Source organism: Diabrotica virgifera, chromosome 1 (assembly GCF_917563875.1).
Source record: "Diabrotica virgifera virgifera chromosome 1, PGI_DIABVI_V3a".
NCBI lineage: Eukaryota > Metazoa > Arthropoda > Insecta > Coleoptera > Chrysomelidae > Diabrotica > Diabrotica virgifera.
Genome location: NC_065443.1, coordinates 279290532 through 279318242, shown reverse-complemented (window position 1 = coordinate 279318242; position 27711 = coordinate 279290532). Strand labels below are relative to the sequence as shown.

The following is a 27711-nucleotide window of genomic DNA, read 5'->3' as shown; positions in this document are numbered from 1 at the left end:
TAAGAAATCAATTAAACTTTATTTGTAAAAAACATTAACATTGATAAAGAACAAAAAAACTATTTCTACTTACAAGAGATCACAGAACAATACTGTAAGACAACAAATGTATTATTTTATATTTTTTTTCATTCGAAAGGCTCAATCACGCACAATTTGTGCTTTTTGGTCTTATAAACGTAATTTTTAAAAAATTCTTAATGTTTCAACTAAATCTTATAATTACTCAGTCTAGTAATTTTCAATAGTAACAATACATTATGGCAACTGAATAAACTATTCTAAATATTTAACGTTTTGAGCAATATCATGACAAAACATTTATTAATAACAGAAATTATTATTATGAAAACAACATTACTACATTTAAGTACTATGATATATCACAGTTTTTTAATATTGTATAACAAAAACCAAGGAACTGTTTGATTCTTATACATACTCAATTTAACAAAGAAAATAAATAATTCTTTTAAATCCAAAAAGGATTTTTTTCTAAAACTAGAAAACTAGTAGTAATCTGAATCTACAGATTTTAGTAATAACATGTAGTATGAATATAAATAATCAAGAAATATCAGACATATATATATATATTTTAGTCATTTAGTATTAAAAAACTAAATGTTCGGTTTAGTATGAAAAATTGACTATTTTATTAGGTTAAATTATATAGAGTACGTCAGATAACAAAAATAATTGAGTTGGAATGTGATTCTTTGAACGGCTAATTGATAATCATTAATGGCAATCAGTTTGAAAATATTCGAAAAGTAGGACATCAAGGATACTATTAACATGACTTTAACGCAGATTTAAATAACATTAATGAAACATGGAGATGCAACAGAACATAGGAATAATACACGCTGCTTTTACATATACGTGCAAAAAGTCAGCGAAAACATGTATTCATATAACTACCTATTAGGAAGAAAAAGCAAAGCAAAATAAAATGTTAATAGAGATATACAATAAAAATATTTAGGCAAAAAGGAAAACAAAATAAAAAATCTTTCTAAAGTATAAAGAAATAGTCTCAAGTTAAACTCAAAAGAAAAGAGCAAGGTTAGCAATACGAAACAAGTCCCTATGAGAGTTCTTGAAAATTTTCGCTAAGCAGTTGATACTGCATCCAAAAGCTGAAGATAAAAGTTAAGAAAACCAAATGGATGGTCATATCAAAGGCAACTTTATCAATATTATTGTCAAAATCAGCATAATCAGAAGAAATACAAAAATGTGTCCGATCGTTATGTTCAAATTTCGGGAACGTAAACTAGATTCAATTATAAGAGGAAAAACATAAAAATTGTAGGCCCATTCTTATCATGCTCTTTTAAGAGCATAGGCGCAAAATTTCGGGCCAATGCTTTTTAAACGCATTCATTTTTTTCGAATCCTGAGAAAACTAATCAAATTTTTGAAAAATTTAATCGCAAAATGGAAGATTACATTATTACCGAGGGCCGAAAGCCCCTGAAAACTTATATAATGTTTATTTTAATAAGTTTCAGGGTGAAAAATAAGAGAAAATTGAGTGTGATTTTTAATTTTAAATATCTCATTAAAAAACTTTATGTTTATTCTTAGGGACTTTAGGCTCTTGGTAATAATGTAATCTTTCATTGTGTGTTTAAATTTTTCAAGAATATTTATGTTTTCTCAGGATTCGACAAAAATAAATACATTTAAAAAGCATGGGCCCGAAATTTTGAGCCTACGCTCTTAAGTTATGCAGTTACAAAGTTATAGTCAAAATTGTTTTCAATTAGAGGTATCGCCCACATTCATCACAGAGTGACGAATACGAAGACGAATACAGATAATATCGGAAATATGCATTACATAATTATTTGTGCACAATCCGCATGCAATGCAGCAGTCACTTTTTCAATAAAATTTTTGTCTGGAATGGACAAAGAGATGACTTACTGATTGATCCTGTTGCTAACTCTTTTCCTACCGTTTACTGCATAAAATGACCTACAGTTCTCTATTGACGACTTGCCAGAACTTTTTGAGGATGTTCCATGGTTGAAAAGACGCAGTGTGTGGTATCACATGGATGGTTTACAGATACATTTCGGTATTGACGTTCGACATTTTCTCAATACCACCACCGAGGTGAATGTGTCAAGGTAGTCCCAGCCAGCAAGATTTTATTTGTCGGATATATAGAAGACAACGTTTATGCAAAGTGTTTAAATGCCTGACAGAAGTTATTTGTGAGTGAGATTAAGCTAGCTGGCCAAACGGAGAACGGCACTTTCATTGGCAAATGACAAAGGTATATATATATATATATATATAATACTGAGTAGAGCTGCCTCAATTTAATTGATGCTTTGTTTATGAATGTTTGCGGTTGTATATTGTGTAATTCTGCAACTGCAACTTGAAAATTAATAACAATGAACCGACAATTCTCAATGGAGAATACAGGCTCTCTCTTAACATAAAAAAAACCAAATAATTTAGGAAAATTAGCAAGAACAACAATACAAACGAAATATTAACGGTAGGCGGCCAGCAGATTGAGCGAGTACAAAAATATAGTTACTTGGGAACGGTAATCACAGAAAATAACGATTATACTGCAGAAATAAGAGTGAGAATTGAAAAAGCACATGCCAACTTGGTGAAGATGAAAAACATTTTATGCAGCAAAGATTTGACATTGGCCCTCAGACTACTAATTAAATGTTGTGTACAGTGTGCTTTACCATGGCGCAGAATCATGGACATTAAATCAAAATGCAATAAATAGACTTAACGCGTTTGAAATGTGGATATGTATTTAGAATTGTGTTAAGGATTTCATGGGTAGATAGCGTTACGAATATAGAAGTGTTAAGGAGAATAGGCGCAGAGAGAGAGAGAGAGAGAGAGAGAGAGAGAGAGAGAGAGAGAGAGAACGCAATAAAACAAAGGAAATTGTAATATCTCGGACATGTGATGAGAGGCGAAAGATATACCATCTTGAGACTCATAATTCAAGGAAAAATAGAGGGTAGGAGAAGTGTAGGAAGGAGACGTGTTTCCTGGTTGAACAACCTGAGAGAATGGTTTGGTTGCAGCTCAAGGCAACTGTTAAGAGCAGCTGCCTCCAAGGTCTAAATAGGCATGATGATTGCCAACCTTCTCTCATGTTTTCTTGGCTTATAATTCAATCTAGATTACGTTATCAAAATTTGAACATAACGATAGAGAACAGTTTTAGTATATAGGGAGCAAAATAACTGAATAAAACGATAGAAATCATTAAACATTACAAAACGGGGCCGTTAAGCCAGGTAGTGTGAGAAAAACGCTACAGTTGATGATAAAAGTAAAAATCTGAAAGAAAAAGCATACCAGATCGCTAAATAATATAAAAGATTAAAAATAAGAGGCAGGGGCGTGCGGTCCATGGAAGCATTGGTTTCCGTAGGTAATACCGTACCAACTGAGTAAGTAACTGAGATTATTTAAAAAAAACTGAACAAACACATAAGCAGAAGCAGGCTGATTTAAAGATGCATACGAGAATATTTAATTATGTAATACAAGCAGTAAGTAATAACAAAAGCCAAACGTATTTTACTCTATCTTTGCCATACAGTAAATAACAGAGCAATGAAATACTCTTAAGCAGCGCTGCATGCTGTATTTCTAGCTTTCGTTCCGTACGCGGACCCATAGGTCATGATCGTATTTTTACGTTGGTATTTGGAGTCATGTCGGCAGATAATCTGATTTAAAATTTGCTTCTCCTCAGTCTATGTAAAAATCACCGGGGTTATAGTTCGAGAAATTTTTATTGTGAAACAGCTTTAAGGTCGGCAAAATTTGGTATTCTTTGTCAAAGATGTTTTAAGAGGCGGTTCGTTTGATGTCATCTGTTTTTCACACCCACATAATCGGTCCCCTCAGACATTTACAAGTTTTACAAAACTTTTAGTTCAGTAGTATGTCTTACTGGAGTATAGGTGTGTGATTTAAAGCTCGATAATGGAGTGTAAAATGTTGTTTAATTTAAGATTAATTAATTAATTAATAATTAATTTTAGTACATACGATATGTCCTGCTTTAACGGTATATCTAAGTAAAAATAAATATTTTTAATTACATATTTAATTACCAGAAAAAACAACCAGCCTCCGAACTATATTAAAGGGGAACTAGCAGGAATTACAAATCTGACCCGTTTCACTGTATTGTTTACTTAAACTATACACGCAGAGTGGCTAGTTCAAATTTCGGGCATATCTTTCGCTTATAAGCAATTTTGTCAACTGCATACAAGGAGCTGTTTTCGTGAATTTAAATGGGATTTAACAGCATTTGACAATGACGGGCTTCGTCGACTGATTTTGTGGAATTATGAAGACTGATTTTATTTAATTATTTATATAAATAAATATAATTTAGTTTTGGGAAATGGCGAAAATGTGAAAAGTGGGATACAGAAACCATAAATAGCTCGAGCGGGTTTTTGGAGTTTTTTAACTTTGCTTTTTTCAGAAATATTTACATTCTCAGATAATTTATTTAATGTATTGCAATGCAAGATAACCGAGATTGGTTTCTGTGTAAAAAAAATTGGCGAATTTAAAGATGTTATTAACAAAAAGAGAGAGATGACTTTGAAAAATGTTGGAATAATATGATGGCAAGAAAAGAAACGTATACTCGTACGCACTGATAATGTTGGAGATGTCTAATAGTGCTACCCCGACTATTATAGTCTATAATACTATCAGATTTTAGATCAAATATGCCAACGAATGGAAAATAGGTTTAAGAATTTTGATGACCGAGACTTTCGTTCAGATAGAAGAATTGAATTACATTATAAATAGGGGTTTTTACAATTTTTTTACAAATTGCTTCCTCTGTTTCAAATTTCACCGCACGCCCCTGATAAGAGGTATTATACCGAAATAGGTGAACAAAAATTGAACAAATCTTAGATAAATAACCAACATCAAAGTATGGTTTGGTATCGAATACATTACCAATCTCCACTGATGAGGACACTCTCAAAGAAAATATTCCTACTCGTACAAAACTGTTAACACAGTTAAATGTAGTGTATGATTGATATTTCTGAAATTTATAATAGTCTATTTATAAATGTATTAACTTTCGTTATACATTTTTTAAAGGTCTTGTACTCTGTAAGGATATCTAGAAAGTAGTTGTTCATACAAAGAATTAACAATATCTTTATACAAAGTCGGATTTACGTTCTTGCCGAATTTGTATAACACAAAAAAGTCTCCATACGAAATTTTCTCAATAATAAACTTCGCTTTTTTTCTATCCGTTTTCCGAGTTTGAGCTCGTAACAAGTATGTCCTAAATGAAGGAAGACATACAAACAGTCCCCTGTAGACAACACATAACACAGAAAAAAATAATAAAATATAAAACCAGTACCACAGGATAAGGAAGACCTTTTCGTTTAATACATTTAGAGGTAGTATACAGAGAGCATCCAGAAGTTGAACATCTCCGGAAGGTCCGTATTTGTAATATGTACACTTAGCAATTTTGGGGAAAACTCTGTCCATGGGATTAACAGTTTTATAAGTAGCGTGGTGTATTCCATAACCAGCGAATTCTCCTGTTACCAGCCAGTCCATGAAATAGATGTTTGCTATCTACATAAAAAAATAATTCTGTGAAAAACAATGAACAGCGTAATATCAATAAACAAATGATTGCAAACAAATGACCTTTGATTTCATTAGTCATTAATTTTCTATTTTCCCCAACACCTTTTGTTGAGCACACAGTTTTTTGAGCTCAGATATTCTAGAAAATTTTAGAAAAAAAAACATAATTTTTGTAATTATTTTGAGAGATTCTTCGTTTTTTTGAAGTGAAAACTTCTTTAGGGACGTTGTGCGATTTTTGGATAGGGGAAAAAGCATTGAATTCGCGACCGTCATCGCTTATGCTATATATTATTTGTATGTATTATATAAATTGTATAGAATATTTAAATTTAAAATAAATGTAAAGCCTATTTTAGGATGGGAAAAAAAGATTTATGTCGCGACCGTCATCTCTTCAACGAAATAAATTTTGTACGTATCTATATTATGTGTATCTATACATAAATTGTATAGAAGTATTTAAATTTAAAATAAATGAAAAACCTATTTTTCGATAGGGAAAAAGAATTTATTTCGCAACCTTCATCGCGACCGTCATCTCTTCGGCGAAATAAATTTTGTACGTATATGTATTGAAGTGGAAACTTCTTTAGGGACGTTGTGGACTTTTGGATGGGAAAAAGTATTAAATAGGCGACCGTCATTGCAACCGTCATCGTTTCGAAGAAATAAATATGTGAAATGGAAACTTCCTGAGGGTCGTTGTGCACTTTTTGAATGGGGAAAAATTATTAAATTAGCGACCGTCATCGTTTCGACGAAATAAATTTTTGAAGTGAAAATTTCTTTAGGGACGTTGTGCACTTTTTAGATAGGGAAAAGTATTAAATTAGCGAACGCCATCGCGACCGTCATCGCTTCGGCAAAATAAATTTTTAAAGTGAACACTTCTTTTGGGGACGTTGTGCACTTTTTAGATGGGGAAGAAGTATTGAATTAGCGACCGTCATCGCTTCGGCGAAATAAATTTTTGAAGTGAAAACTTTTTTAGGGACGTTGTGCACTTTTTGGATGGGGAAAAATTATTAAATTTGGATGGGGAGAAAGTAATAAACAAGCGACCGTCATCGCTTCGACGAAATAAACATTTGAAGTAAAAACTTCTTTAGGGACGTTGTGTTCTTTTTGGATGGAAAAAAGTAATAAATTATCGACCGTCATCGCTTCGACGAAATAAATTTTTTAAGTGAAAACTTTTATAGGGACGTTGTGCACTTTTTGTATGGAGAAAGAGTATTGAATTAGGGCCGTAATCGCTTCGACGAAATAAATATTTGAAGTGAAACTTATTTAGGGACGTTGTGCACTTCTTCGATGTAAAAAGTATTAAATTAGCGACCGTCATCGCTTCGATGAAATCAATTTTTAAAGTGGAAACTTCTTGAGAAACGTTATGCACTTTTTGGATGGGGAAAATATTATTAGCGTACCTCCATCGCTTCGACGAAATAAATTTTTGAAGTGAAAACTTCTTGAGGGACGTTGTGCACTTTTTGGATAAGGAAAAATTATTAAATTAGCGACCGTCATCGCTTCGACGGAATAAATTATTTAAGTGAAAACTTTTATAGGGACGTTGTGCACTTTTCGTATGGAGAAAAAGTATTGAATTAGGGCCGTAATCGCTTCGACGAAATAAATATTTGAAGTGAAACTTATTTAGGGACGTTGTGCACTTTTTCGATGTAAAAAAGTATTAAATTAGCGACGACCATCATCGCTTCGACGAAATAAATATTTGAAGTGAGAACTTCTTGAGGGACGTTGTGCACTTTTTGGATGGGGAAAAAGTAGTAAATTAGCGACCGTTATCGCTTCGACGAAATAAATTTTTGAATTGAAAATTTCTTTAGGGACGTTGTGCACTTCTTGGATGGGGAAAAATATTGAATTTGCGACTATCATCACTTCGCTGAAATAAATTTTGTACATATATAAATTATGTATATGTATACATAAATAGCATAGGGCATACGCATCGCGTATATCGTATATGATATAGGTATAGCACATCTTTTAGGATGGGGTAAAAGCATTGAGCTCGTAATTTATATACTATAAGAAGTTTTCACTTCTGTCGGCACTCCCACGAGTGCCTTTAATTTTTAAAATTAAGTTTTTTTTTCATTTAAACTTTTAAAATTATATAGGGTTGAGAAAAAATACTAACTAAATATATTTGAACGAGAGAGATAGATTATTAATAATCTGAATAATATGTACTTACCACATTTAACATATTGAGGACTTCACAAAAGCAGTACCTAAATGTATACATATTGTGTATATGTGTACTACCTAAGAAATTTGCCAACAATTTATCTCTTTCCATTTGATTCCATTTATCAGAAACAAGTGGCCCCCCTAAAATACAATAATATTAACAGTAAATTAATAAATAATATTCTTTTATCAGGAACAAATTTAAGAAACGCCTAGGTAATAACTTATTAAGGTTGCCAGTTCCGAGTTCAGTGATCTATTTCTATGTGTGAAATTTCTAAAATTTGTTTGTCATTCTTCCAGAATTCAATCTGGTAATATGTAATAGATCGAAAAGTAAGCATATTTCTAAAAAAAAATCAAGAGGGAAAAAGTGTTTATTTCAATGAGATACATCTAAAAAACTGATTCTGAAGTGGCTCAGTGAAATTTTCTTTATATAAATTATTCGTTAAGAACAATTTCCGGTCCACTTAGGGCTTACAATATCGAGACAAAATCTCAATACCAGTATTTGGTATTTAAAATTTAAAATACCGGGATCCCGGTATTAAAACCGGTATTATGAATAAAAAATATATACACGTTATATTTATAACGTGTGATCCAAAATTATTGTCACCATAGGTGGCTCTGAACGACAGAGATAGCTATACACTGCATGTCTATTCTTAATTCAGATATACAGGGTGTCCCGGAAAATAGTGCGTTCCTTAAAGGTATAGGTAGAAGGCACCATGTAGAACAAAAAACTATTATAACATTTTTTTCTAAATGCAACCGTTTGACCAAAAAATTAAAATGTATTTTGGTATACAAATTTAAATCTGACAACTATGTGCGGTACGCAAATTTAAGCATAGACAGTCCCATGTAAATAGATAGAAGATACTTAGATAGTAAACAGATAGTTTTAAAGAATCCTGTTTAGTGTCAATGCCGAAAATGTTTTCGAATAGTGAGTGTATTACCTATTATGTTATTATCTATGAATGGTGTTTGTGAAAGGTTACTTGAAAGATCTATTCAGTATCATAATTATTTTCAAGTAAGTACAACTTAGCTATTTCAGTTCACAAGTAAACAAATTACTGAGATATTATCTGGTGTATTTAAGTTCGACTGTAAACTATTAAAACTATGTAATTCAGTTAAAGCCCTCAGCAATACTCAGCATTCAACCCATTTAAACCTTACTAAATACATAATACTAGTTTAGTTAAAAGATGTTTTTATGTTAAAAGATGTGTAATTCGTTTAAAATTATGCATTAGGTATTTCAATACATTTCAAAAGAAAATAATTTTTGTAATTCGTTTAAAATTATGCAATAGGTATTTCAATACATTTCAAAAGAAAATAATTTTAGTAAACAAATAGTAAATACATAAGTATTACCTACTATTAGGTTGGATTATTTTAAATACTGTTAATTACAATCACAAACGAGTTCTTATTATCTGTTATTATTCCGTAGTGCGTACGATGTTGCCAGTTTATTAAAATTCCCAAACATTAAAATACAGGTATATGGAAAACAATGTTAACTTTTTTTTGGAGACGGTTAACTTTAGAAAAAAATGGTATAGGACTTTTTTGTTCCAAATTGTGTATTCTATCCATACCTTAAAGGAACGCACTATTTTCCGGGACACCCTGTATACTACATTCGCTCTCGCGAGATTTTTTTTGACACTGACGTTAGTAATTTCTTTTTTGAAAAATTCAGTTGTCAGAAGTGACTGGAAATTACTACAAAACCAACGCACCTGCTCATATCCAATATTATTAATAGTAAACAGAGATAAAAATAACATAAACCTTACGCCAATCAATATTTATTTATTTAAACCATTATAATGTATTGATAGCAAATGAGAAAATTATTTATTGTACAAAATAAAAATATTTTGTAGAAATAAACTTCACAAAATTTTATGAGATTAGTAGACACTCCCACTATTTCTAATAATTCTTCTTTTTTTTAATGAAAGATTAAGTTGATTTGAGTTGATTTTAGCAGTTAATAGTGTGAGGTAGGAATTTTTGTGTTGTACGTTTCCTATTCCGAATGTCTCAAAAAAAATCTCGCGAGAGCGAATGTAGTATACCTACTTTCCAGTTTACGTCAACTTTGCAGCGTACGTCAACTTAACAAGAAAAGTTAGGTTATGTAGAGATGTTGGTGGTGGACATATACAGCATCTTGTTTGATTTTATTTATTATTGTTAAGTACTTATAATTTTGTTAATTCTTTTTAGTGTTCATTAAAGTTCTATGTTAAAGGTTTTGACTGATTTTTTATGTTTTATAATATTAATCAAAATTAATTGATAAACCAATTATATAAATTCAGATTAAAACAAGACATACGTAATTTTTTGCATGGCTAGCTTTGATCCCAATAATTGTGGATCGCTCGTTACTATTCCGGTGGTGTGGTTGACGGAATTAATAAAAAATAAGTGTAACAACGAACAGTAATATATTTATTTATTTTGGGTAAACAAGTGGTGTTTTGTTTATATCTCGAAAGAGGGTTGTTTGTTAGCGCGAGCGAGGGTGTGTCTTTTTCGTTTGAATGCTGTGTAGTGACTGCCAGACCACAACACTCTATTCTGTCATGATGCTTGCGGTGTTACACTATCTAGAAAGGCAATAAATTACTAACATCTGCCTTTTAAAAGATGAGAACCTTTTTGTATTTTAAGCAGTTGACATAACGAGTGTGGCAATCTGAGATCGTAATCCATTAGTGTTTCCTTGATAAAAACATTAATTTTATACAATCTGTTTAGTTTCATTTTGGTTTCTCGAAATGAACGGCCCTTGTGGCATATGGTTTGTATATTACACGTGAGTTTTAAATGACTAATGTTGTTTCGTTTTGAGAAAAGTTATTAAAAATTAAGAAAATAAAATTAGCAAAAATAGTAATTAAAGCGTATTGCTATAATACTATCTCCAGTTGTTATATCGACTTGTTATTAAATAATATATGAAAACTATTAAATTTTGTTTTGAAATGAGTAGACGTTGTTTATAACATTACATTACATAGAGAGTAGGAATAGATAGATACAAAAAATGTGCAAATAGAAAAACTATATATTTGATTCTAGGATAAATTTTGCATATAATAGGATAGTACTTTTACTTATGAAATTTGCTATTTGTAAATTAATTTAACTTTAAAATATATTAATACCAAAATTAACTTACTGTGACAAATATTTTATATGGATTACTCTGTATTTAGACCGCTATATATTTTCAATTATTATTAATAATTCAGAAAATAACCAATATAGCACACAACGTCCGATGGACGTCCAAATAACGTAATTTAAAGTCCAAACGTCCCTGGACCAAAACTGGACGTACTATGTACGTCCATTACGCGACGTCCATTGGACGTTTGATTTCAACGTACATTGGACATCCATTTGTGGTCCATGGAGATTTTACACAAAATGCGACTATTATTATGAGTAATTATATATAGCTTCTTGTTTTAATCAAAGCAATATTATTAGTAGAATACAAGAAGCTTCTAATAAATGTAGTCACATATTTTTTCATCATCGAATTAAAACACTGAACCACTAAAATTATTTTAATTAAACCTATATAATATTAGATGATGATAAAACGATGGTAAACTTTTTCAGAATAACGGAGCTACATCGCGCATCGGTAATTATTATAGAACTTACAATAATTAGACACTACCAATTTAAATCTTAAATGTACATTTTGTAATTGTTAAATTTCCCGCCAAACTAAATGAGAATCTTCTTGACAACGTTGTCGCTCTTCACGCTATCGGTCGTAAAAAGTAGTACTAGGCAGGTACTTTTAGGGGATTATCGCTGTAATTGTTGTGGAATACTGAAGGAGGATTTATTTATGATAATTCACAGAATGGCAAACCCGCTTGCAATATACAACCGTACTGACTCTAAGTTCTAAGAAATAATGTTTGGAACCAACAAAACAGAAATAAACCTCTTTTAATGTGCATGCATCATAGGGCGCTATTATCTGAATTTTGTCTTTATTAAGTTATTACATACAATATAGTACATCCTGTGATATCTTTGTGTTTGCTGTTTATCGTGCAAGTGCAGTCGTGCATTAATGTTCCTATAATAAAGTATACATAATAAAGTTATAATAAAGAGAAATAAAAAGATATTTTGTGTAATATTTTAAAGTATAAGTTTAGTATTATAGGAACTATTTTCTATACCTAAAGGCGTTTTGCTATGTATGTATTCAAAAAATTATGGACACTAGATTGCTTTCTGAAAAGTGCCCTATAAAAATGTCCATAAGACGTACATTGAATGTACCGGGTGTCCCAATAAGAATGGCTCTCGGCCATATCTCAGGAACCGTTTAGAGTAGAGCTTTGAAATAAAAAATTTTATAACAAAAGTTGCCTCAGAAAAAGCCTGGAAATTATTTTCATAATTGTGGGACCACCGCTAGAGGGCGTAATTGAATATCAAAAATTAAAAAATCTAAATTTTACAAAATTTTCCTAATGAAGGGGCACTGGAAATCCGATCGTCGTATTCTTCATAAAATTCTACGCATATTTGATTTGACAAGTTTAGGTCTACCTTTGGAAATAAGAGGTGGGGGTGAGTGGGAACCTTGTTATGAAAAACTGGCTGTGAGTCCGGTTCCGCTTAATCAAATTTTGCAAACTTGGTCTTGTTGAAGACAGATCTTTTTCGTCAATGTAAAAGTTATGATTTCGAACCAACTTACTGAGTAATATGCCAGCTAGAAGGCGTTATTTAATTTTTTTTTCAGAAATCTAGTGTTCCTTGGAAAATATTAAATACAAACATGCATTTTTAATACCATATTACAAAATTAGACAAAATTAGCAACAGAATAGCGAAAACCGCATGTTAATACCTTTTTTCTATCTCAAGATATCTTAAAAAACGTGTAAATTTAAAAACATAACTGTTACTGTCACCGGTAAACAAAATTCATTAAAAGTAGTGTGCTACGGAAACAACAAAGAAACATTTTCCAGCTGTCAACGTATATTAGGTCTTTTCAGCGCTTCTCATTTGTTTTGAGCCTCGTTCATATCTCGTATATTAATATTATACACGGATTATACGGCATATGACAGAGGCTCGAAACAAATGAGAAGCGTTGAAAAGCCCTATTACAAAGAAATAAAAACAACTATTTAGTGATGACATAAACGTTCAAATTTTTGCCCATCATTTTCGTTGCAAACATTTACTCTTTCAAGAGTAGATTGAACAGCAGTCTCAATTTCTGCTCTCGATATGCTTTGAATGGCGTTTAGTATTCTCTGGATAATGTATTCTAGAGTAGTGTATGATGGGCAACAATTTGAATATTTAGGTCGTCACTAAGTAGTTCTTTTTGTTCTGTGATATATTTAATTTTAATAGTATTGTTTCTCTTTATATTGTTGTTTTAATTAATTATATTTTCATACGTTGACATCTGGAAAATGTTATTTTGTTTTTTTTTCACAGCACACTACTTTTCACTAACTTAGTTTACCGGTGATAGTAACAGTTATGTATAAAATTTACACGTTTCTCGAGATATCTTGAGATAGAAAAAAGGTATCGACATGCGGTTTTCGCTATTCTATTGCTAATTTAATCTAATTTTATAAAGTATGATTAAAAATGCATACTTGTATTTAATATTTTCCAAAGAAAACTAGATTTCTGAAAAAAATTAAATAACGCCTCCCAGCTGGCTTATTACTTATTAAGATGGTTCAAAATTATCACGCTTACATTGAAGAAAAAGATCTGTCTTCAACAAGACCCAGTTTTCAAAATTTGATTTAGCAGAACCGGACTTACAGCCATTTTTTCATAACAAGGTTCCCACTCACCCCCACCTCTTATTTGCAAAGGTAGAGTTAAACTTGTTAAATCAAATATGCGCAGAATTTGATGAAGAATACAATAATCGGATTTCCAGTGCCCCTTCATTAGGAAAATTTTGTAAAATTTAGTTTTTTTTATTTTTGATATCCAATTACGCCCTCTAGCGGTGGACCCACAATTATGAAAATAATTTCCAGGCTTTTCCTGAGGCAACTTTTGTTATAAAATTTTTTATTTCAAAGCTCTACTATAAACGGTTCCTGAGATATGGCCGAGAGCCATTCTTATTGGGACACCCGGTACATCAGATGTACATTGAATGTACATAAAATGTACACTGAAAGCTACAACAACGTACACTGTACGTTTGTAGCGGACGTTCTATGGACGTCCAATTTTGTGAACTCTGGACGTTCGTTGGACGTCCATCGGATGTCCGTTGTACCTTAGCGGGACGTCCATTGGACGTTCCAATCTACACAGATGTACGTCCATTGGATGTACATAAAACGTACTTGTGCTATCTGGGAAGTGAGCCTAATTTATACACCACAATACACAAACAAATGAAAAATAGATCTGAAAATGTAAAAACAATTCTGATTAACAAATCTTACGGCTTATTTATAAAATAAAGTATATTAATTTTAAATATTTAAGAATTTTTATATAACTCATTTTATGTATTTATATAGACGAGATTTAATAATTTGGTTGTAGAAGCTGATATAACCCTTCGCCTTAAATTAACGACATTCGCACTTTTAGAAAGCACTATTCTTGACTTGTATGTGTAATAAACGTGTTTAATAAATATTTTTACAATGCAATTGGTTGTTTATCTTCAAAAATAATATCTTGTAATAGCAAAAAATATTTTAGAAGAAAGTTTATTGTGCATCAATTCACTTTTTATAAATTAAGCTAATACCGAAATACCGGTATTTTTATTATAAATACCGGTATCGAATACCGGACAAAAATCGTCCGGGATCCCGGAATTCCGGTATTGTAAGCCCTAGGTCCACTTGAAGAGATCAAGTAATTACACTTTTATAAAAAATAATTTTTAGACCATACATTGGATGTTAGGTATGGAGATAAATACATACTTGGCATATAGGTTCTGGTGCAACAGTTTTAAAATAACTATGATTTTTTGGAATAATAAAACTCGATACATCCATGTAAAAGCTGTTGAATATTGCATTGTCATCGAGTTCTGAGTTATTCTGAAAATTAGTCGGGAATGTATGTTTAAATGTCGATTACCAGATTTTTCTTGGACTAAGTGAGAAAGAGACCACCCAGATAGCATATAAACTTGTGATAAGTTTGATTCTTCTTTGATTTTAAATTGCTGTGTCAAATATGACGAGGCAAGTTTGTGACAAGTTTTCTGTAATATTGTTATGACAAAAAGGATGAAGTAGGGGAGACCGGGGCTAGTTGTCACAGGTGTAAGTTGTCACAATGCCGATTTCTACCTTATTTGTGAAGTTACCACGCTGTAACATCTACATGCGAAAGGTATTATTCATCACCAATTCCATACAAAATATTACAGAGATCGATCAGTAATTATTTCTCTTATTTGTGTAAATGTGTTTTGAGGCTTGTCATGTAAAATTTTTAATCTTCAAACATCTCGTGCTGTGAGTGAATTTGTGAAACCAAGGTAACAAAAATATATTTTAAAGGGTACTGTCAATCTTATAGATTACATGCGTAGGCATATTTTGATACATTTATTCATTGGAACATTTTTGATTTGACATTCAGTTACGGAAGGTTATGTGGGGTTAGTTGTCACTGTGACAACTTGCCCCGCAGCATTTATATCTGTTGAAATGATTTTAGACTGTATTAAAATCATATTAAATCAGGATTAAAATTTAATTTCTAACCTAAATACTGTTATTCTGCTTGCATAGCATGGATGAAGTCAAACCCCTGGAAAAACTATTACTATCTATGATATACCTGGTATTGTGGCAACATCTCGGCCTATGATACTTAACTCCAAGTAATATAATGTCGGGATTTAGGATCACTGGTATTTATCCCTTTAACAGGGATATATTCTCAGAACAAGACTTCATCCCCAGTTACGTTACCGATCGAAAGAACACAAGTGAAACGGAAGTGGGCACACCTGACACCATAGGAGGAAACAATGAATTAATATGTACAGGAAACGAAGATCGTGGATTAGATAAATTAGAAAACCTACAGACAAGCAGTGAGAACATTCAAAAGTATTCGTATTTTATTAATGATTATTTAAATATGTATAGATAATAATATAATCGGTATATTAAATAAAATAAAATCAGCTTATTAGACGGATCTTTTAAATATTGAAAGATGAAAATTGAGCCCAATAACAATAATGTTCACTAATTAAATTGTATTTATTAACAAAATAGGTAATCTTTTTCTCATGGGCATCTTTCAGTGCGTCACAGTTTTTTTGATTTCTTTCTAACGCATTAAATTGTATGTGACAGAAAAAAGTCACGTCTGTGATTACAGACATTTATAACATTTATTCTAGTTGTCGATAGATGGCGCTATAATCGAAAAAGAAAATTATTTAGAAACTATATTATAATATATCGACGAATATAATCTGTACAATTTATAACACTATACAAATCAAAGAAAATACCATTTTATAAATGCAATAAACACAATTGATTTGTTTTTATGCCCAATTACAAATAAAATGTGACAACTGTCAGATTTAACTAAAATGTCATGTTACAATAAGGGTAAGAACAGAACAAGTGGGTCAAGGTGGAGATGGACGTCGCGGTCGATGTCAACAGCACATAGCAAGGAGGTCACCTGCGCTGTCAGTCGACCTAGAACCACTATCAAGTGAAGTAGTTTAATGAAATTTGAATGACAAAAGACTGTGCTTTTGCGATGTTGTGTCAGTGAAGTGATGATAGTGATGAAATGTCAGCTGTAAATAATCAGATCCTCCTTCATATTTCAAACATTTACTGTATTTAATTACTTTAGAAATTCAAAAATAAACTGAATACAAAAAAGGGATTATATAAAAAGTATCAACTCAGATAGCGCAGGTAATGACAACTTGGCTTCGAACGGACCAATCACAGGGAAGCATCCTTGTAGGCCGCGCAGTAGACATCGATGTAAAACAAACTCATTTTATTTTCAAAAGCATCGATGTAAACCTCCTGGATGGCATCGCGCTAAACCTCCACCGCAACTTACCTGCTCTGTTCTCTTCCATTCACTACCAATGTGTTTGTTTTACATGGATATCGACCGCGACCTCCACCTCCACCCCCACCGCGACCCACTTGTTCTGTTCTTACCCTAAATGTTATAAATGTGTATTATCACGGGCTTACCTTTTTTCTATCATTTGCGACGCACTGAAAAATGTCTATGAAAAGGACTCATATTTTTTATACAATATATAATAGGTTTGTTCGTATAACGATCAGCAACCGTTGCCAACCATCAGACGCATGCGCGTTCGTAGTCTACGGAACGCTAACTGTTAACTGCGCAACGCTAACTGTTCACTGCGCATGCGTCTGATGTTTGGCAACGGTTGCTGATCGATTGGATCGTACCACGAACAAACCTATTGCTACTGGACTGGGACAACAAAAATGGTACAACAATCCTTAAAGCAAGCATTTAATTTAATAAGCTGGGATTACCAAAAATGAACAGGGCGAACAAAAACAACATTTATGTAATTTAATGTTTTGTATTTGGATAACTTGTATGAAGAAAAATTTGGAAGTACACCACAAGAAAGGCTGAGAGAAACAAATCACATGGGGGAACAATTAAGAGAGATTTCAAGAGAAGAACAAATATAGGTAAAGCTCCAGGCTCCAGGGGAGTATGAAATTCCACCAGAAATGATCAAATCTTTAGGAGAGAAAGGGAAAGACTGGCTGTGGACAATATGCAAAGATGCATTGAAGGAGAAAAGGATCCCAAAAGATCCGAAACTCGCCCGAAAAGGGCGAGGAAACTCTATGTCACTGACCAAAAAGTGTATGATATAAACCTACTTCTTCTCTTCTTCCATTGATTGAATGCACCCAATGTAGGCGATTACGTCTCTGTTTTTTTTGTTACGGCGATAAATTATCCATAAAGCCAAAATTTTTACCCGATTCATTCTACGCCCTGTGCTTTCTACGACAATAAGATGAATACTGTCGTAAAGTGTGAAAGTCCGATGAGCACGACAAACGGTCGTCACGACAAACGGTCGTACGACCGTTTGTCGTGACGACCAAAGTCGTAAAGTATGAAATAGGCCTAACCTACAATTTTACCAAATCCAACTAAAAGCAACCAATCCTTGAGTCACTCTGCATCTGGAAATACTTAAATAAGGGATAACTTTAATGTAATAAAAGCTTTTTGGTAAAATTGTGGATTGTGGGTTAGGCACTGTTGCTCTGAGCGCCTAAAATAAAATAAGTACATACAAAATTTGTTTAGTATCTTACCAAACTCCCCTACAAGTTCTTTCAGTCTTCCTGCTTCACAAGCTTTCCACAAATATCTGGGCAAATAAAACAGAACTGCTTGGAATCCAAAAATTAGACAAATCCATTGGTAATAATTTTGACTGTTTGTAGGGCTATCTTTCCCATTGCTTCCAGGTTCATGTGCTTTGCTAATTATTCCCAAACCAGGTACACGGGAATCTAGAACAAAAAGGGTACTATCAAATTATTATTTTGTACACTCTGATTTTAGTCTTTTTCTTTTGCTTTTCCCTTTTCAAGGGTCATTGTTTCTTACTGTGCACAATTAGCACAAGCATCAGATAAGTTAGGATTAAAAATGAACATGAGTAAAACAAAAATTATGACAAATACAAATGACAGAATAAATATAAATAACATAAATATTGAGGTTGTTGACGAATATATAAAGAGTAAGTCTGTAATTTGGAATAAATTCAATATCTCAAATACTAATCGTTTTTTTTTTTGAAAAATGCTCAGATCCGTCGATTAGTAGTACAAATTGTCTTTTTTGACATACAATCATAATGTATACAGGGTTTCCCAATTTAGAGATATGTCATCTTTGATTTTCTTAAACGGAAACACTGTCATTTTGAGAGCTATTTTTACAGGGTGTGTAAAGTTATACATAACTGCAAAATATTAAAGTTATGTCTGTAATTTGGAATAAATTCAATAATTCCAATACTAATTGTTTTTTTAAAAAATGCTCAGAAACGTCGATTAGTATTTCAAATTGTCATTTTTGACATACAATAATAATGTATACCAGGTGTCCTAATTTAGAGATATGACATCATCGTTGATTTTCTTACATGGCAACACTGTCAGTTTGGTAGGGTGTGTAAAGTTATACATAACTGCAAAATTTCAAATTTTTATTCCCTACCATTTACAAGATAATAAAAAATAACAAAGTTATGAAAAACAAGTAATCAAATAATAATTGAATTTAATTATTTCAATTAAGCAAATGCTCATAACGTTGCCCTCAATTATTGTCAAATAGTCAATGGGCAACATTATCAGCGTTTGCTTAAGTGAAATAATTAAATTCAATTATTATTTTATTACTTGTTTTTCATAACTTTGTTGTTTATTATCTTGTAAATGGTAGGGAATAAAAATTTGAAATTTTGCAGTTATGTATATCTTTACACACCCTATCAAGATGGCAGTGTTGCCATTTAAGAAAACCAACGATGACGTCATATCTCTAAATTGGGACACCCGGTATACATTATTACCTATTATATGTCAAAAATGACAATTTGAAATACTAATCGACGGGTCTAAGCATTTTTCAAAAAAAAAAACAATAAGTATTTGAATTATTGAATTTATTCCAAATTACAGAAATAACTTTGTTATTTTTTATTATCTTGTAAATGATAAGAAAAAAAATTTGATATTTTGCAGTTATGTATAAGCTTTACACACCCTTTAACCCTCCGTTACTTGCACACGGTGTACGAGACCGGCCCTCTAAATAACTTCCTATAACTCTGATTGTAGTGAAGATTTTGAATTGCTGCTGCATATACCTATTCAGTCATCAGTCAACTGTGTGTGAAGTCCACGTGCAGTGTAAAAAAGAGTATTGTACTTTTATTATTAGGCAACACCTATTAATTAGCAAGGTAATTAAAAGTAGTAAGTTTTAATTAGTAAGGTAATTTAAGGTCTTTTTCTTATTTTTAATGTTTACATATTTGTTTATTTATATTTAGATATGGATTACGAGAAGGAGAAGCAAAGATTATTAAAATTATTTGAGGAAGTATCGACTGACGAGGAAACGTATAAAGATGATGATGAACAAAGTTACTTTTTGTTAAAGTAATATAATGTTGACACAAACGCATATCTACAAAATTATATGATCATATATTCATTAAATAATATAATTGTACACAATTTTGCAAAAAAACATTTTTCAAATATTGCTGACCTATATTTTTGGACCCGGTCTTCTGCACTGTGTGCGAGTATTCGATCACAAAAAATTGGCGCGAGTAACGGAAGGTTAAGAAAATCAACGATGATGCCATATCACTAAATTGGGACATCCTGTATACATTATTATTGTATGTCAAAAAGGACAATTTGAAATACTAATCGACGGGTCTGAGCAATTTTCAAAAAAACAATTAGTATTTGAGATATTAAATTTATTCCAAATTACAGACTCACTCTGTATACCTGGGTCAAATAATCAAAGCTAATAAAGAGAACCAAACTATTGAAGTACAGAGAAAAATCTGATTAGGGTGGGCAGCATTTGGAAAGTTAAGATGGATACCAAAAAGCACAAAGATACAACAGTACCTAAAAACCTATGTATTTGATCAGTGCACCCTTACTGTTCTCACATATGGCTCAGAAACATGGACATTAACAAAGGCCAACATAAATAAAATAGAAATAACTCAAAGAAAACTGGAAAGATCCATGTTGAGAATAAAACTGTAAGACAGAAAATCAAACAAATGGATAAGAGAGAAAACACAAACAAAAGTAAAAAATGTGAAGGAACATATGAGGGGTATAAAATCAAAACCCGCTTTCTCCAAAATTTTCGTTTGTCACAAATCGCTAAAAACTTGTAAAAAACAAGCCATTACAGTTATCACACGGATTTAATTTTCATATTATAAAATTGAACCATGGAACCATGGGGATATTACATAATGAGTAAAATCCAACTATCGTCAATAATTAAATAATTGACATTTTTGTTTGGAGAAAGCGAGTTTTGAAGCCAATTTTTGGAGAAAGCAAGTTTTGAAACAAACTAGTTAGGAGAAAGCAAGTTATGAAACAATTTTCATTTTTGGAGGTGGAATTTTACAGCTTTTGCTTTCTGCTGATTTTAATAGAATAAAAGTAATTGGCTTGATAGTGGTAAAACAAATTTTATCGGTCCAATGACGGTAGAGTTCTTGAAAGATGATGCCCTAGTTTCATTCTTTTTTCTTCTTAGGTGATGCCCATTCATTTTGCATCAGTGTTCTTTTCCTTGCCTTTTTACCGGATCCTACAGGAGTCCCTTGAACATCCATTAGGAATAGAAGAAAAATATTCCTGTAATACTACTTATTTTAAAAGAAAAAATCTATTCAAATAATTAGTAAATATTAAAAGTTGATAGCTGATAAAAGTAGTAAACAAACACTGATGTTACATCAGACAAATAGAGTGATTAAAATCTGTGTGAGTCTCCTCGACTCACTTTACACATGCCTCCTATTGGTCGGTTGAAGAAAGACAGGTTTCATTCAGAACAGTCACTGGAGAAAGACGGGTTTGATTCAAAAGCCGACTTTTAACATTGAATTTATATTGGATAAAGCTAATTTTAAGTCAAACTAGTTCTGGAATCGTGTAGAGTTCAACAAACAGATTCAGAAAATATAAACAACCCAATTTCGGCCATGGATGGAGAAAGCAAGTTTTGATTCTATACCCTTCATATAACAGGGTTAAAGTGGAGATTTGTGGGCCACAATGCGAGACAGAAAGATAAAAGATGGAATACTGAAATACAAAACTGGAGACTGTGAACAGGAAGAAGAGGAAGACCTCTTGGACGATGGAAGGACGATATTGTAAAAGCTGCAGGAACTCACTGGAAAAGCTCAGCCAAAGACAGGAAGGATTTGTGGAAGGCCTATGTTCAAAGTTGGATAGAAATGGGCTAAAGAAGAAGAAGTCATCAAGCTGTTTGCCTAAACAAGTCGTTCTGACCCTATCCCATTTAGGGGATTTCTGAATCTTCGTTATAGGCCACACTTTACAGCCCAAGCAAGTCTCACTACGTTTGTATATCTTTTTTCTCGGTCCTTCCCCGATTTTCGATTACAGAGTACCCCGCTCATTTGCTTCCAATTAAACCAACTGGCATGTATCTGTACAGTAGGGAGGCCAAGTCTAGTTCCACAGCACAACAGCTCACATCCTTAGCAGCTCATTGTTCATTCTGTTATTTCCAGGAAGGTGGACAAATCACCAGGGGACATTTTTTTATTTATTTATTTATTAACGGGATACCACCCAATTTAATATATATGTTATGGTAAATGTGATTAAATGGGAATTATTAATAATTACCAGTTACTATTAATACAACCCGAATAGCTAGGTAAAAGTAATAAATATACCAGAAATAATCACATTGACCGGTTATTATTAATAAATCCCGTATTCAAACGGTAAACGTGATAAATGTTGAATACCAATAAGTTCTTAGAAGCTTGTGGGGTGGAGGGTTTACTTATTAGATACATGTCTATACTAAATTTACAATCAAGATGCAGTAGAAATAAACAAACCAAGACATGTTAAATGTTACTAGGAGTACTCCTGAATCGTAATTTACAATGTACCCATATACACTGTAAATCCTAAATCATGATTTCCAAAGTTTATACATTGTAAATTATGATTCGGGAGTGCTCCTAGTAGTATTTAACATGTCTTGGTTTGTAAATTTCTACTGCATCTTGATTGCAAATTTAGTATAGTTAGGTTTTTTGATTGATAAGTTCTGTTTAACTGTCTAAATGTATTGCCAAAATACGAGTTTGTTAACCCTTAAACGCCCAACCTTTTTTAGGTTCCATGTACGTCCAAGGGTGGGTAAAAAATTTCCACCTCGAAAATAGCTAATATATTTATTGAGAGTTGTTGGAAATGGATTAAACTTAAGAATCTTATGCTTAATAAACACAGAATCTTCTAAAATATTAATATAAACAATTTACAAACCTTACAACAAAATTACAAGGTACATCAAAATTAACATACCAGTAAAAGCCAGTAATTCATATTTGTCGATTTTCTCCACATTCTTCCTTTCAGCCTCTTCATTGGCGGATAATTATGTGGATTCTGTAATTATACGTCGATAATTATATGGACTATGTTCCTACCAACGAAAAATTAAATAGAAACCTTCAGTAACAAGTTTAACCAAGTGTGTACTTTTTATGCCCACCCATATTTAACTCAAGATATTACTTTTATTTTGAAAAATATCGGTAGAACCAATTTAACATTCGATAAAAGGCTGTCTCTTTAACAATAAATAATTTTTGGAAAATTTTTAAACACGTAATAAATATGTTACAAGGGAATACGCATTAGGTGGACGTTTTTTACCCACCCTTGGGCGTTTAAGGGTTAATACATACTTATAGTCTAAGAGCCTGTACACCCTGTATAAATAATTATGTTAATGGTTATACTAGTGAATAGAGAATTAAATAACCTTTCAAATGAGCTATCACACAACCCATACTCTCATTTAAAAAAATCATCGATTACGTCATCACGCTCAGATGGATGACGTCACTAGTATTATATATATGCCAAAAAGTCCTAAGTTAAAAATAAAAATCGACCTGTCTGAGGATTTCTCTTAAAATTTTCCCATTCTCGAGATAATGAATTTATGCCAACTCAAACGTCCTCACTTATACTACAGTGTCGCGTCCGCTTGATTAGCAATTAAAAAACAATAGGGTTTCCGATATTGTATTGCAAAAACCTCTTTGGGATTTCATTAATCAATATTTAAAGAATATCTACCTACCTTGGCAACTTTGAAATTTTTAGATAAATGTCCGATTTAGGGTTAAAATGGCCGATTTCGCAATTTTCAAAATTTTAAATCGCTTATATAACAAGAACTATTAAATTAAGAGAAAAATCACTAAAGACCTTTTCTGTTTGGAATGATTCAAAAAACCTAAAAAAAAATTGTATGATGCAAAAAGAATAATTTTAGAAAAAACCCCTAATTTTCCCCTCGCCTGGCAAGGTCTTATACTCTTCAGAATCGCCTATCATTGTAAACATTTCTTCTAAATGACTTACTCAAACACATACTTAAATTTAAACCTTACAGGAGAAAGTTTATGTTACCCCCTAAATTTGCACTTTTCGATTCACCTGGTAGATACACGTGCACCGCTGATGCCTGCCAGGTCATGGTTTTTAGCCTTAGTGTGCTATAAATTATCACTAGACAAATTTCTAGCCTTACAGGACGACCGTTAGTCTTAGCTCTTAGACTATTATTACATGTCTAGTTAGGATTTTTGATTGATAATTTTGTTTAAGGGCATAGGCGCAAAATGTCGCCTGACAAAATGTTCAATGTGCTTTAAATGTATTTATTTTTTTCGAATCCTACGAAAACTAATAAATTTTTTTGAAAAATTTAAAGGCAGAGTGAAAGACTTCATGATTACCGAGGGCCGAAAGTCCCTGAAAACTTCTATAATGTTTATTTTAATAAGTTACAGTTATTTTTAATTGCAAATATTTCATTCAAAAGAAATTTTTTTTATTCTGATGGACTTGAGACCTTCGGTAATAACGTAATCTTTCATTCTGCGTTTAAATTTTTAAAAAATACTTATTAGTTTTCTCATGATTCCAAAAAAATGAATACATTTAAAACACATTGAAAATTTTAACAGGCGACATTTTGCGCCTTTCCCCTTAAGTGTTTAACTGTTTTTACTTATTAAATGTCTAGTTAGGTTTTTTTATTGATAAATGTTGTTTTAACTTTGTTACCAAGTACAAGTCTAGTTAAATAGGTTTTATTGGTTAATAAATAATGTTGTTTAAGTGTTTTAATTTTGTTACCAAATACAAGTCTATTATTACTTGTTTGTTACCAAATATAAGTCTAGTTAGGTTTTTTTATTGCTAAATTATGTTTAGGCGTTTAACTTTATTACCAAATTCGAGTCTGTTTTTACTTATTACATGTCTAGTTGGGTTGTTTGATTAATAAGTTCTGTTTAAGTGTTAACTTTATTACCAAGTTTCCAAAATGCGTTTTTATTACATTTACCAAAGCTGTTAGGATAGTATTAATAATAACCGGTTAATCTAATTATAAAGGAATTATTAATCACATTGACCAACTGCTAAGGTTATTATTAATACAGACCGGACTTATCACATTGACCGTAACATATACACAAAATATTATAATTATCTAGTGATACAATAAATATAAAGATATAGTAAATATGTATGACAAAAATTGGCAATGCAGCTATATAGAAAAAACAAATATTAAAATAATACAAAGTAAATAACAAATATAAATCACATAAGATTATAAATTTTTTTTAAACACTGTCTACAAACATTTTCCGAAGTGCACAGCAACAAATCAAGGTCTATTAAATTTCCATTTAGAATGATTCTACTCAGCGGAGAATGCCTACCAAAGTTGCAGCGATGAAACTTAATTGCAAAATTTTGGGATGTTCTAGTAACTCTAGAGGGAACATTAAAGTCAATTAGAGACAGTAGATCATTGCAATTAATTTTTGAATTCAGTAGTTTATGAAGAAACAAAACAGCATACATCCGTCTGGAAGATAGCCTAGGAAGGTTTAATTTATTTCTAATTTCTGAGTAGGAATGGTCACTTACAGGTTTGTGTAATTTAAAACTTAAGTACCTAATGAATTTATTTTGGACTTTTTCAAGCTTGGCTGTATGGACTTCATAAGTGGGTGACCAAACAACTGAGCAATACTCAAAAACAGATCTAACTAGGGAAATGTAAATCAGTCTGATGGAATTAATGTTATGCAAACATCTAGAAGTTCTAATAATGGAGCCTAACATTTTAAATGCCTGGTTGTTCACATAATCAAAATGAGCGCAAAAATTTAGTTTGGAATCTAATTGAACACCTAGATCTCTTACAGTTGATACAGTCTTCAGTGGTTCTTCAGCTAATTTGTAATTATAAAAGAGGTTGTTAATTCTTCTACAGAAGCTAATAAAGTGACATTTTCCAACATTAATGCTCATTTGGTTCCAATTGCACCATGCCATAGTTTTGTTAATATCATTTTGAAGTTTTTCACAATCTGAGACGGATTCGATAATTCTATAGATTTTTAAATCATCAGCAAATAGCAGAAATTTAGAGTTAATTTGAGATTTAATGTCATTAACAAATATATTAAAAAGGAAAGGCCCTAAGTGGCTTCCTTGTGGAACACCAGATGTTACGGAAATTTCACTAGATTGAAAGTGTTTAATTTTAACAAGTTGTATTCTGCTAGTTAGGTAACTACATAACCAGTTATACAGATTGCCCGTAAATCCAATAGCTTTAAGCTTGTTACACAACAATTTATGATTCAGTGTCAAATGCTTTGGAGAAATCTGTATAAATAGCATCCACCTGTAGTCTCCTTTCCAAAGCATCAGATATGTATTGCGTGAACAGTAAAAGATTTGTAGAAGTTGATCTACCTACATCTCCCCTATGTCAGCAGGTGTAGGTGAAGGCTCACCAAACACATACTCTCGTATTGACGACAACTCCGGAGATTCACATAGGACATGGTCAACAGTTTCTACATCTCTTTCACACTTCCTGCACAGAGGTGTGTCTACTAGCGCCAATGTGTGGAGGCATTCGCTTAGTTGACAAAGGCCAATTAAAAAACCAACTATCAAGTCAAGAGTACGCTTTTCCTTATTCTCAAGTACTTTTCTGCTACTGACTTCTCAAGGTTCATCAGTGTTACATTGGCCAGTCTACATCCTGGGCCTTCTTCCCATCTTTTCCTGTATCTTATCCCATATTTTCTTTCCCAACCTGGCTGTATCCTGTGGGCAATTTCGATCTAGTGGCCCATTTCCCATGGTATGTAGGAGTTAGGGTATTTAAATTCTCCTACTCGTCCTAGTTTTCCTCCAAGCAATACTATGTCCTCAACCGTTCCTGTCCCAAACACATATTCTCCATTTTCAACCTGCTAATTATTTTAGTAAGTATTTATCATTATTTTTTAATAAAGTATGCTTTTTTACATCTGTATGAATTTTGAGAACAAAGTATTAGTGCTACTTACTATAAAATTCACTAAACCTCGCTTTCCAACTTACCACCTAAATTCTCATTCACAATAAAAGTTCCATGTATCCAACAAAACGTATCTATAGTTTCTTTTCTTTGTTCTACATCGCAATCGATGGGTTCTCCAAAATACTGTTTGCTTGTTAATAATATAGAGAAACCCGCTAACAACACTACAGTAATTTTATAATGTAACTTAAATACATTATTGTCGGTATGAACAGTTCCTAATTTAATCAAAGTTTGAATACTTCTGAAAATATCAATCATTTTGAAAAGCTGATTGCGGCAGTGGTAATAAGCTCAAATGCGGAATTCATATAAAAATTAATGAAAAAAATATTCACAGAAGAAACTTAAAAAACGTTAAGAAATCAAATCAAAATTTACATCAACTTGCCTACAGCTCTTCTTCTTTTTTATTCACATGGACTCATTCATGCCTTAACAAGCCATGAAGTT

At 32.0% G+C, this 27711-nt stretch overlaps 1 protein-coding gene across 1 annotated transcript; it reads right to left on the bottom strand.

Moving 5' to 3' along the window:
- Positions 1 to 27635, bottom strand: LOC126879101 (innexin inx2-like). Its single transcript, XM_050642045.1, has 4 exons — positions 27279 to 27635; positions 18315 to 18515; positions 7895 to 8031; positions 1 to 5649 (listed from the first exon to the last, which is right to left on the bottom strand). The coding sequence occupies exons 1-4, from the start codon at positions 27517 to 27519 to the stop codon at positions 5146 to 5148; spliced, it is 1083 nt and encodes a 360-aa protein (XP_050498002.1). The 5' UTR covers positions 27520 to 27635; the 3' UTR covers positions 1 to 5145.
- Positions 27636 to 27711: the final 76 nt, after the last annotated feature.